Genomic DNA, 13,114 nt, shown 5'->3' on the forward strand with positions numbered 1-13,114 from the left:
AAAGTTTTCCCGCCTTGAAAAAATCGGAGATTTGGCGCGAAATCTTCTTCTTGTCAACAAACGGATGAAAATGACATCTGCGGCGAAGCTGAAATCGCAAACGGGCAGGTATGAGCCCCCGGGCAAATGGCGGTTTCGCGACATCTAATAGGGTGCGGAGGCACCTGGCCATGCCCAAGACCACGCCTATCCCAGCCGTTGCGCCAATGAGCGCCTGGTGGGATCGGCGCGGAAATAACTAGCCGTAGGGGCACGATGCCCCGTGCGCCCGCCTTTTAGTAGCCTCTGGTGCAGTGCAAGGCATCCGCAGACTAGGGGTGTTTTTGACACCGGCATGGAGAACCTCCTCACCGCCCTAAAACTTCTACACCCTACGCCCACACCCAACCGCTAGTGAGTGTACGATAAATCACGTTTTTTTTTCAGTGTCGTTTACTCGAGTGTCAGCCCTAGTCCTACGCGTATAGGGTGGACCTAGGATGCAATATTGTGACGAGTTAAAACATTGTGTTTCCGGCGACCAAGAATGCCCGTCAGCCGTGTGGGTACTTCAAGAGAGGGAGGGGGGGAGTTGGAGGGAGTTGGAGGGAATTGGAGGGGGGGGGGTAGGAGGGCATGCAGCCGTGGCTCGGATGCCATTAGGGGTTCTCCACCTGTCGGGGCACCAGCTGCAGTGGGCATCACAAGTGACTCTCTTTGACGCTCTTTGATGGAGGGGTAGAGACGAACATTCATACTTATACAATGCGTAGACTTGACAGTTACGTACATTAGACACATGTTGATAGGGCCGTACATGCATACATTCTCATTCATGTATGCATACACACGCACTATATTATATTATATTATATATATATATATATACATATATATATATATATATATATGTATGTGTGTATACACACACACATCTATATATATATATATATATACATATATGTATGTGTGTATACACACGTATATATATATATATATATATGTAGCCTATGTGTGTATACACACACACACATATATATATATATATATACAGTATATATATATATATATATATGTATATATGTATATATGTGTGTGTATGTACATATATTGTAAAAAATCTTTATAGAAATATGATTCTATTCACATAAATGTCTGTATCAATAATATATGTTAATTCCTATCATTCATGATTCCTTGAAAAAAAATAATAAAAAAAATTCAAATATTTTAAAACAGATTTCATGTAGATAAACTAACCAACTCTTCAATATAATTTTTGTTGACGGAAATGACTGATAAATTTGTTAATCTGGTCTTTATAACTGGCGTTACATTGTCTGTGGTCATTGCAATGTCATCCTTAGTGGAATCCACTTTTGTTGTTTGTGCGTGTGTGTGTGTATTTATACGTTTACTTGATTCATACTGATATTCATGTAAGGATAATAATAATAATAATAATAATAATAATAATAATAATGATAATAATCATAATAATAATGTTAATTATGATTATAATAATAATGATAATACAAATTATAATAATGATAATATTAATAAAATTATAAATAATAATAATAATAATAATAATAATAATAATAATAATAATAATAATACCGTGTTATTGTTTATGGAAGTTAGTTACACCATTAGCAAATATTTTACCTAATTCTGTTACATTTTGATGACAAAACGAAAATAGATTTTTTGGGTTGACGTATCACTTCATGATTTATCCAGTGACAACTGGAGTGTATCAAATTATTATCATTATTATTATTACTATTATTATTATTATTATTATTATTAACAGCTAAGCTACAACCCTAGTTGGAAAAGCAAGATGCTATAAGCCCAAGGGCTCCAACAGGGAAAAGTAGCCCAGTGAGGAAATGAAACAAGGAAAAATAAAGTATCTTAAGAATAATAACACTACCAAAATAAATATTTCCTATATAAACTATAAAAACTTTAACAAAACAAGAGAAAGCGAAATAAGACAGAATAGTGTGCCCGAGTGTACCCTCAAGCAAGAGAACTCTAACCCAAGATAGTGAAAGACCATGGTACAGAGGCTATGGCACTACCCAAGACTAGAGAACAATGGGTTGATTTTGGAGTGTCTTTCTCCTAAAAGAGCTGCTTACCACAGCTAAAGAGTCTCTTGTACCCTTACCAAGAGGAAAGTAGCCACTGAATAATTACAGTGCAGTAGTTAACCCCTTGGATGAAGAGGAATTGTTTGGTAATGTCAGTGTTGACAGGTGTATGATGACAGAGGAGAATTTGTGAGGAATAGGCCTGTTATTCGGTGTATGTGTAGGTAAAGGAAAAATGAACCGTAACCAGAGAGAAGGGCGCAATGTAGTACTGTCTGGCCAGTCAAAGGACCCCATAAGTCTCTAGCGGTAGTATCTCAACGGATGGCTGGTACCCTAGCCAACCTACTACCTGTAAATTACAAACAATTCCACACAAACACACACACACATATATATATATATATATATACATATGTGTGTATATATATATATATATATATGTATACATTTAACATACATATATATGTATGCATATATGATATATATTCCATGCATATATATATATATATATATATAGATAGATAGATAGATAGATAGATAGATAGATAGCTAGATAGATATATATATAGATGCGTGAATATACTGTACACTTGTGTATATATAATAGTATTTACTCTCGGTTTATGTCACTAACACCTTCTTCTGTGTCTCCTGCAGGAGCCAAGGGTCAGGAGGCCGCGTAGCACCATGCGGCGCTGGTGAGTCGCTCCTTCCGTGTCCTATCCGGCAGGAAGGAGCTTCACCGTCAACGCCACCCTCAGGAGAGAGAGAGAGAGAGAGAGAAGCATACAGGACGTCATCTGTCCTCAAGAGAATTCTAGTCTGGAAATTCATTTCTGAGTCTTCTTTTATTATCTGCGAGTTTGAGTTTAAATGTAAATAGAAGTGTAAAGTGAAAGAAGTGTGTAAAGTGCGAAGTAGAGACAATAAAGAAGTGATGAAAGGTGAGGGGAAAGAGAAAAGTGAGAGAATAGATGAAGCGTCCGGGATGAATGGAAAAGTGAAATCCTGAGTTGGTTACGTGGACCTGGTTCAGAGCAATGGATGTAAGCTGATAAATATAAATATTTATGTATGTAAGAAATTGAATTGAAAATGTAAAAAGCATATAGGAAAATAAACAATAGAGGAAATCTGAAAGTGAATATAATTAACGAGACCAAATACAAAACTGTTTTGCGCGCGAATGTGAGTCAAGCGAGCATCTATCATGGGTCCCATACGCGCCTTCGTCAGGCCATCTTGTGCCGCCGCCCCTGAGCATTCGCATGCGCCTGCAAGCCTCTTCTGCCCCACCCAGCACTTCCCTTCCCAACCCCACGCCCACCATCATCACCACCGCCCTTACTGCGCCCACGTAGCCTCGTCCTTACCGCCCCAACATCACCACCATCAGCTTCATCACCACCATTCATTTCTCCAACACGCTAACAACAGCCGGCATCCCCTTTACATAGCCACAGCCGGTTCCTCCCCTTCCTCCTCCTCCGACCCCCAGGGCGTTGGCTTGGTGACCCAAGGTCCCCAGCCTTCGTTGTTCAGTCATTTTAAGAAGTTCTTGCCTCCTGGAGCGCCCTTGGCGGGTCCTCTGCCGGTTTTGACGGCCCTGACTCATGGGCAGGGGAAGGGATGGATGGCAGTGGTGGAGAGCGAGGGGGAAGAGGGACAGAAGGATGACGAATGGGGGAGGAGAAAAAAGGGAGAGAAGGAGGCCTCGAAGGATAAGGGAGAATGTCTCCCCGATAAGAGGAATGTAGAAGAAATCAAATGGAAGAAAGATTGCAGCCAAAACAAATGGAAGACTGGGACCGCATGTGGCGCCACAGGCAGTGGCAGCGCCATCTACAATGGAACCAAATTCGAGCCAACATCCCCCAAGAATCATTGGAGGAAGATAAAAGACGAAGGCGAGAATAAATCAACAAGGAGGGAGGATCAGGATGTCAGCAACAACAACAACAACAACAAGCGAGGAGAAGATGCAAGAGGCAAGAGGGATAAAGAGGCAGTTGCAGCCACCCTAATATCACCCTCGGCAGCCTGTTCATCGTCGCCCAACATTAAACACGAGGACCCGCTGCCCTCGACGTCACGCGTGGCGTTTGTCTTCACCCTATCAGAGGATGAGGATGATGATGAAGGTCATGGATACGATGTAGGAGGAGGGGAAGGGGAAGGGGCTGTACCGGGGGGCGAAAACCGACGAGTGACGTGGCCCATATCGGACATCGTCGAGACGGAGGACGAGGACGGGGAGGCCCTGCAGATTGATACTAGAGATGTTGCTGACAGGGAAGAAGAGGAAGAGTTAGGAAAAGGTGGTGTTGTTGGAGGGAAGAATGGGGACCCAGAAGATGCAAGCGCGGGAAGAGAACGCAAGAAGAAGAAACCGTCCCAGCAAAGCGATCTCAGCGACACGAGTCGTGTCCTAAACCATCTAGTCAAAGTTGTGATTAAAAAGCCTCACGTCCGAGAACCTGACGGTGCAGTGGTGAATGCCAAGGGCGCGCGAGAGACCGAGAAGGGAAAGAAAGCGAAGGAGGCGAACCGTCAGGGTAAGTCTAGTCATCCAGAAGAAACTGAACGTCCGTCTGGCGGCGTCCATCTTGGAAAGGATGGAAATGCCAAGGATCAACAGAAGGAAGAGGAAGAAGAAGACGACCACGAGGAACATGGAGGAGAGGAAGAAGAAGATGAAGAGGAGGAGGGGGAAGAGAAGCAAAAAGATGGAGTGAGAGCCACTCAGCGTCTACGCCCACGTAGTTACAGGTAAGTGACTGTTCTTCGTAAAGCAAAGAATCTCTGATTAGGATATTGACTGGGTTTATCCCACTGCCATAACTGCATTGATGATAATTGACACTGCTATCATATATATATATATATATATATATAGATAGATAGATAGATATATATATATATATATATATATACACAATTATCCGTGCATATATGATAAATATAATAAATCCATAACTTTTGATAAATGAAATTTATAAAAGCTTCCCTCTTCAGAGAATAAATAGTTTTAAATGAAAAAAAAAACAGGTGTACATAAAGGTTCGTAAGTTAAAGAAAAACCGTTAAGAGTATTCAAGGTCGTTTGTGTACATCGTTCAACAATTACCTAACAATAGTTACATTGTTTTTAAGTTTTAAATTAGATATATTTTTTAAATATTGTCAAAAACAGTTTTTCTATTTCTTACGAATATTTTTGTACCTCTTTAAACATTCAAAACTATTTGTCTGAAGAGGAGGGGAAAGCTAAAAATATATTTAATTTTTCTTAAATTATGGGTATATATATATATATATATATATATATATGCGTGTGTGTAATGTGTATACCTATATAATCTGTTTATAGTCTAAAGTTAAGTTATATTAAGTTAGTACATGCAGCCTGCTCTTAGACTATACACACATTATGTAGGTATACACACACACACATATATATAATGTGTGTGTGTTTGTGTGTATTCCTATATAATCTGTGTAAATTCAAAAGTTAAGTTATATTTATAACAAACTTAGTACATGCAGCCTGCTCCTAGACTCATACCATTCGCTTTGAAAATAACCGATTTTCACGAATCAGAATAATAAAAACTTATGCAAAACAAGAAAATAGATAAAGACTAGAAAATGGCTTAGAAAATACCAGTAAACATAAAATAAAATAATATAAACTAAAAAAAGTATTTTAAAATTAAGTAAATAATTCCGCTAGCATTCAGTGGATTCATTGAAGATGCTGCCATCTTGATGAGCATCTATTATTAACCCAGCCCGGTTTTATTTAGTACGAGAGTCATTGTGGGCCTGACTAATCAAGTCTATATTTCACGCTTGTTTGTGTTATCCTTTTTATGATACTTTTTAATTCTTTATTATATTAATTATTGTTATTTTTTTTAATAATGTGGTCACAGAGGGAACTATTTGAAAGTGAATTTTATTTGGTTATAATTAATACTGTTATTTTATCATAAACGTCATTATTATTATTATTATTATTATTATTATTATTATTATTATTATTATTATTATTATTATTATTATTATTATTATAATTGTTATCGTCATTATTCTTATTATTATTATTATTATTGTTATTATTATTGAAGTCAGAGGAAACGTGTTTCAATGTAATGATATATTTGAGTAGCTTATTAATAATATATTATTATTATTATTATTATTATCATTATTATTATTATTATTATTATTATTACTTACTAAGCTACAACCCTAGTTGGAAAAGCAGTATGCTATAAGCCCAGGAGCTCCAACAGGGAAAATAGCTCAGTGCGGAAAGGAAAAAAGGAAAATAAAATATTCTAAGAAAAGTAACAACAATAAATATCTCCTATATAAACTATAAAAACTTTAACAAAACAAGAGGAAGAGAAATAAGATAGGAGAGTGTGCTCGAGTGTACCCTCAAGCAAGAGAACTCTAACCCAAGACAGTGAAAGGCCATGGTACAGAGGCTATGGCACTACCCAAGACTAGAGAACAGTGGTTTGATTTTGGAGTGTCCTTCTCCTAGAAGAGCTGCTTACCATAGCTAAAGAGTCTCTTCTACCCTTACCAAGAGGAAAGTGGCACCGAACAATTACAGTGCAGTAACCCCTTGGGTGATGAAGAATTGTTTGGTAATCTGTGTTGTCAGGTGTATGAGGATAGAGGAGAATATGTAAAGAATATGCCAGACTATTCAGTGTGTAAGTAGGCAAAGGGAAAATGAACCGTAACCAGAGAGGAGGATCCAATGTAGTACTGTCTGGCCAGTCAAAAGACCCCATAACTCTCTAGTGGTAGTATCTCAACGGGTGGCTGGTGCCCTGGCCAACCTACTACCTAATTATTGTTATTATTGTCATTACTATTATTTTTATTATTATTATTATTATTATTATTAAAAATTAAGGACAAAGGAAACAATGTAATTTAAGAATATCATTATTATTATTATTAATACCAGTAAACTTTTTGAAATTAGATGGAAATGTATTTAAGTTAATTACTCTGTTTGCTTACATCTGCCCATTGGAAATTGTAGTGGAATAATATGTTTTGCTAACGAGTAATATATTGCCATGAAAATTTACAACTAATAGATTATACTGGGCAAATTTAATAGAAATCTATCTGCCACGGGTTGCTAGAAATTAAAAAGGTAATTAAGAAAACAGTCAGGTTGGTTAATATATTCAAAATCAATATTTGCTTTATTTTTAGTTACCAGTTTTTTCCTACTTAAAGAAAACGTTAATCTAATGATAAAGTAATTCAAATACGTAATCAAGTAATTCATTATTTGTAATTTTTTGCACAGAGAGGATTTAACGTAATTTTTTATTTCGTGGAATGTAATTGTGCCACACACACACACACATGTATATACTGTATATGATCATCATCATCATCTCCTCCTTCGCCAATCATTTCTATCTTGAGCTTTTAAATCAATACTTCTCCAATCGTCCTCTCTCACTTCACGCTTCATAGTCCTAAAGCCTTGTAGGTCTGGGTCTTCCAACTCTTCTAGTCTTTGTGCCTTGAGGTAATTTTGCAGTCTGAGTAGCACTTCAACTAAAGGAGAGAGAGAGAGAGAGAGAGAGAGAGAGAGAGAGAGAGAGGAGAGAGAGAGAGGTCACATAGTAAACTTAATGACGTTTGCTCTATGATTAAAACAAAGTAAATATAAGGTAACTTTAAAAGAAGGAAATCAGACAAATTAAAAAGTGGAATAATCATTAAATATCAACAGCGCTTCATTCAAAACCGTGTTAATCTAATTCTAAGATAGGCCTATTCTGCAACAATTGAAACCGATTAGGCCTATTCTACAACATGAGAAACCAACGGATGGGTATTATATATGCGCAAAAACTTCATAAGAGTATATCTCAAGAAAAAACAATATAGATAAAAAATTAGAATATGGATAAAAAATTAAGAATTCAAACCATGTGTGCTCAGTGCTGGTCGACTTGGTAAAGAAAACAAGGATCTAAACAGAAAACGGGAGAGTGATGGTATATCAACTACGTGACTTACTACAATAATAAACAAGAGAATGAGCGTGGCTTCCAATGGTGCTTCAAAGCTCTAAGAGATATTAACGTTACTCAACACACACACACACACACACATCATCATCATTATCATCATCATCATCGTCATCATCTCCCACGCCTATTGACGTAAAGTTCCTCGGTTAGATTTCGCCAGTCGTCTCTATCTTGAGTTTTAAATTGAATACTTCTTCATTCATCACCTCCTACTTCGCACTTCATAGTCCTCAGCCATGTAGGCCTTGGTCTTCCAACCTTTCTAGTGCCTTGTGGACACTATATATATATATATATATATATATATATATATATATATATATATATATATATATAATATATATATATATATATATCCCTGTGTAGTTGTATATGCAGTACATGTACATTAAAAAGTATATAGCCTGTATATATATATATATATATATACATATAAAAAATATGTATATATATATATATATATATATATATATATATATATATGTTAAGTATTATATATTATTATTATTATTATTATTATTATTATCATCATTATCATAACTAGCCACCTGGGAGGAAAAGCAGGATGCTACAAGCCCAAGGACTTTAGTAGGAAAACAGTCCAGTATGGAAAGGAAATAGAGAACTCTCAAATAAAACATTTATAGAAATTAGTAAAAGTTTGAACTTATGAAGTTTAAAGTTTTGAAGGCTGCTCATGAATGACAGAGACAAGGGACAGTGACATTGTCCTATCGAGCAGGACAATGCCCTAGAGACTGACCATATATACATATGATCAGCGTTTAAGTCCCCTTTCCATCCAAGCTAGGACCAAGGAAGGCCATTCAATGGCTGCTGATGACTCAGCAGATAGACGTATAGGGTCTCCCAAAACCCCCATCCTAAGCTCAAAAGGATGGTGAGGCTGAAACGACCAAGGGAACTAACGAGTCTGGGTGGGACTCTAACCTCTATCTGGCAATTACCAATAAATAAAGTATGGTAATTAACTCATAAAACTTTAATTTAATGATTAAATCACAATATTTATCTTAATGTTGTTACTATTCTTAAAATATTTTATTTTTCCTTGTTTCCTTTCCTCACTGGGCTATTTTCCCTGTTGGGGCCCCTGGGCTTATAGCATCCTGCTTTTCCAACTAGGGTTGTAGCTTAGCATTTAATAATGATAATAATAATAATGATAATAACTTGAAATATTGAATTATCTTTTAATTTTATAGTAGCTCTTCTTTCACTATCTTTTTTGACTGGTTATATTCCATCCCTAACTGGTGGTCACCTTTTTGACCGGTTATATTCCATCCATGACTGGTGGTCACCTTTTTGACCGGTTATATTCCATCCCTGACTGGTGGTCACCTTTTTGACCGGTTATATTCCATCCCTGACTGGTGGTCACCTTTTTGACCGGTTATATTCCATCCCTAACTGGTGGTCACCCATCCAAGGGATGACCAGTGCTGAAGGCCAGTATTACGTTGCCAAAAAAAAAAGAAAAAAAAAAGAAAAAAAATCCTTTCATCTCTCAAATAAAAAAGATGATATCTAACACCGTGAAAGGATTCTCTCTCTCTCTCTCTCTCTCTCTCTCTCTCTCTCTCTCTCTCCTCTCTCTCTCTCCTCTCTCTCTCTCCTCTCTCACTGTTTAAAATCGAATATGCAAATAGTTATCCTCTTCTCTCTGTTCATATAAAAGAAATTTGGATTTGATAATATGGGAGTTTAAGTCATCTAATCTATCTATTCATCCATCCATCTATCTATCTGTATATCTATTTACATATATCTATTTGTCTACGTATATCTATTCATTCTATCCATGCATATCTATTCATTTGCTTTATGCCTCTGCATATATTAATTTCTTCATTTATGCTTCTTACGTCTTGTGGAACCTTCTTTTATAAGTTATTTCATATGAAAGTTTGTTGATAATAATATTATAACTAGAGGGGGCACTCAGTAGAGCGCAGACCTCCGCCGCGGCAGGTTATTTCTCGCCTTTAGCTTGACCTTGACCATGAATTTTGATCTTAACATGTTTTAATTGGCTGGGATTTTCATACACTCAAATATGAACCAAGTTTGAAGCCTCTGTGACGACAATGTCCAAACTTATGGCTGATTACGTGAATTGGACATTTTTCTCGACTGTAACCTTGACCTTTGACCTTGACCTTCCAAGATTTCATCCTTCCCAGCTCTTTGCATAACAGTTAATCCCTGAAAGTTTCATTACTCTACGATTAAAATTGTGGCCAGGAAGCTGTTCGCTAACAAACACAAACGGGCGAAAACATAACCTCCTTCCAACTTTCGTTGGCGGAGTTAATAAGAATAGGAATGGTCTAAAACTATTCGTATCTTTTAGCAACCCTGTTTGATCGACACAAAAACAGGACAACTCGTTAAAGTCACGGCAAACAAAAACGAAAAACTAAAGATACAAATAAAACCAGGAAGGTGACATCATCTCGGGAGAGAATTAATTCATGGCAACTTTTACGTAAGGGATATCGCTTGCCAATTTTTGGTTTTGTAGTCATTTAATCCGTTTGATGGAGAATTGTCATTGGAACAGATGGTGTTTATGTATCTCAACGTTTTGGGTAATATGTTCTGTGAATGTTGCTGTGCATGTAAATGGCATTTTTGGTATGGTTTACATAAATGTTTATAATGACAACAGTGACATTGATAGTAATAATAGCAACAACGACAATAACCAGAGGTGCATTCAGTAGAGCGCAGACCTCCGCCGCGGTAGCTTATTTTCCGGCCTTTTTATCCATCTTGACCTTGACCTTTGACCTTAACATGCATTGATGGGCGTTGATTTTTATACACTCAAATATGAACCAAGTTTGATGTCTCTGTGGGAACGATGTCCAAACTGATGGCTGATTACGGGAATTGGTCATTTTGCTTGACAGTGACCTTGACCTTCGACCTTAATATGTATAGATTGGCGTGGGTTTTCATACACTCAAATATGAACCAAGTTTGATGTCTCTGTGGGAACGATGTCCAAACTTACGGCTGATTACGTGAATTGGACATTTTACTTGGCAATGACCTTGACCTTGACCTTTGACCTTAACATGCATTGATCGGCGTTGATTTTCATGCACTCAAATATGAACCAAGTTTGATGTCTCTGTGTGAACGATGTCCAAACTTATGGCTGATTAATTGAATTGGACATTTTACTTGACCGTGACCTTTGACCTTCCAATATTTAATCATTTCCAGCTTTTTACATGACAATTAATCCCTGTAAGTTTCATAACTACTGTTAAAGTTGTGGCCAGGAAGCTGTTCACAAACACAAACACACACACAAACAGGGGGTAAAACATGACCTCCTTCAAACTTCGTTGGCGGAAGTAATGCTAATAATCAGTGGATAGCCATGCACGTATTCATTTCCTTGTGCAACACAGACAATGAACTTGATATATTGTAAGCAAGACGTTATTTTTAAAGTAATTGAACATTATCGTCATTTTAGATAGACAGATAAATTATATCCATAATGATTATTTTATTATTAATTTATTTAACATTTTCTCCATATATCATTTTTTGGTCACCTGTCATTGAGTTACTATAGTCAATTTCTTTTAGTGATGCAGATTTGCACCGACTCGCAGCGGTGCCCTTTTAGCTCGGAAAAGTTTCCTGGTCGCTGATTGGTTGGACAAGATAATTCTAACCAATCAGCGATCAGGAAAATTTTCCGAGCTAAAAGGGCACCGCTGCGAGTCGGTGCAAATCTGCCTCGATAAAAGAAATGGACTATAGATCCACAATGTAATTAATATTATCAATTAATGGATGGTTTATCAAAATATGGTTGTGCCAAGTCCAGTGGTCCAAACAAGGCTTTTCCCATATAAGGGGCACTATAGGGTAAAGCTGGTTTGATGAAATCAGCCTCTCTCTCTCTCTCTCTCTCTCTCTCTCTCTCTCTCTCTCTCTCTCTCTCTCTCTCTCTCTCTCTCTCTCTCTCTCTCTCTCCTCTCTCTCTATATATATATATATATATATATATATATATATATATATATGTATATATATACTGTATATGTGTGTGAGTGTGTGTGTATGTATATGTATATGTGTATATATATATATATATATATATGTATATATATACTATATATATAATATACATATATATATATATATATATATATAGAGAGAGAGAGAGAGAGAGAGAGAGAGAGAGAGAGAGAGAGAGAGAGAACTTAAAAAAAACAGAATATACTCCATCATAAAAAAAAATTCTTACCTTGTTCCCCTCGTATTCTGACCTGATTCTCTCTCTCCATCGTCAGGCAGTTCCTGCTGACGAGGGAACGACGCAGCCGTGTCTTCCTGAAGGAGAGGAGCTACCACTTGGGGCGCTGGTTCGTCACCCACTTCACGCACCCGTACCCGTCGAAGGAGCAGAAGGACGTCCTGGCAGCCAAGACGAAGATGACCAGGAATCAGGTTAGCATTGGGAGACCTAGAGTTACCATACTCGCGCATGCGCAGAGGAATGTAACCATACTCGCGCATGCGTAGAGGAACATTTAATTTTTTAGACTCATTCTGCTACAAATATTTTTAGTTTTTTTTTTTTAGTTTTTGGCTTTTATAATGGATATGTATGTTTTAAAAAGGTGTATATGTCAATTATTTAATGTTTTTAAATACTGTGCCACCTTTTCCCATTTCTTCTCCTCTGGGCCCTTGTTCAAGCATGCATACACACACACACAGAAACAAACAAAAAACACGTATATATATATATATATATATATATATATATTATATATATATATATATTATGTGTATGTACTGTATATATACATACACAGATATGTATATATATATATGTATATATATATATATATATATATATATATATATATATATATATATATATATGTA

The 13,114-nt window shown here is 36.7% G+C and overlaps 1 protein-coding gene across 2 annotated transcripts in view; it reads left to right on the forward strand.

Moving 5' to 3' along the window:
* The first annotated feature begins 288 nt into the window (after positions 1-288).
* The window catches only part of LOC137656701 (uncharacterized), a 45,521-nt gene continuing 32,695 nt past the window's right edge, over positions 289-13,114 (forward strand). Inside the window, exons 1-3 of one of the 2 annotated variants that reach the window (XM_068390907.1) lie at positions 289-393; positions 2,742-4,853; positions 12,514-12,670. In XM_068390907.1, coding sequence (XP_068247008.1) covers positions 3,295-4,853; positions 12,514-12,670 — 1,716 coding nt within the window. In that variant the 5' untranslated portion in view covers positions 289-393; positions 2,742-3,294. Of the gene's footprint in view, positions 400-2,741; positions 4,854-12,513; positions 12,671-13,114 lie in introns of both variants that reach the window. The other variant, XM_068390908.1, reaches the window with a different exon arrangement.

The sequence above is a fragment of the Palaemon carinicauda genome, chromosome 17, assembly GCF_036898095.1.
Source record: "Palaemon carinicauda isolate YSFRI2023 chromosome 17, ASM3689809v2, whole genome shotgun sequence".
Taxonomy (NCBI): Eukaryota; Metazoa; Arthropoda; class Malacostraca; order Decapoda; family Palaemonidae; genus Palaemon; species Palaemon carinicauda.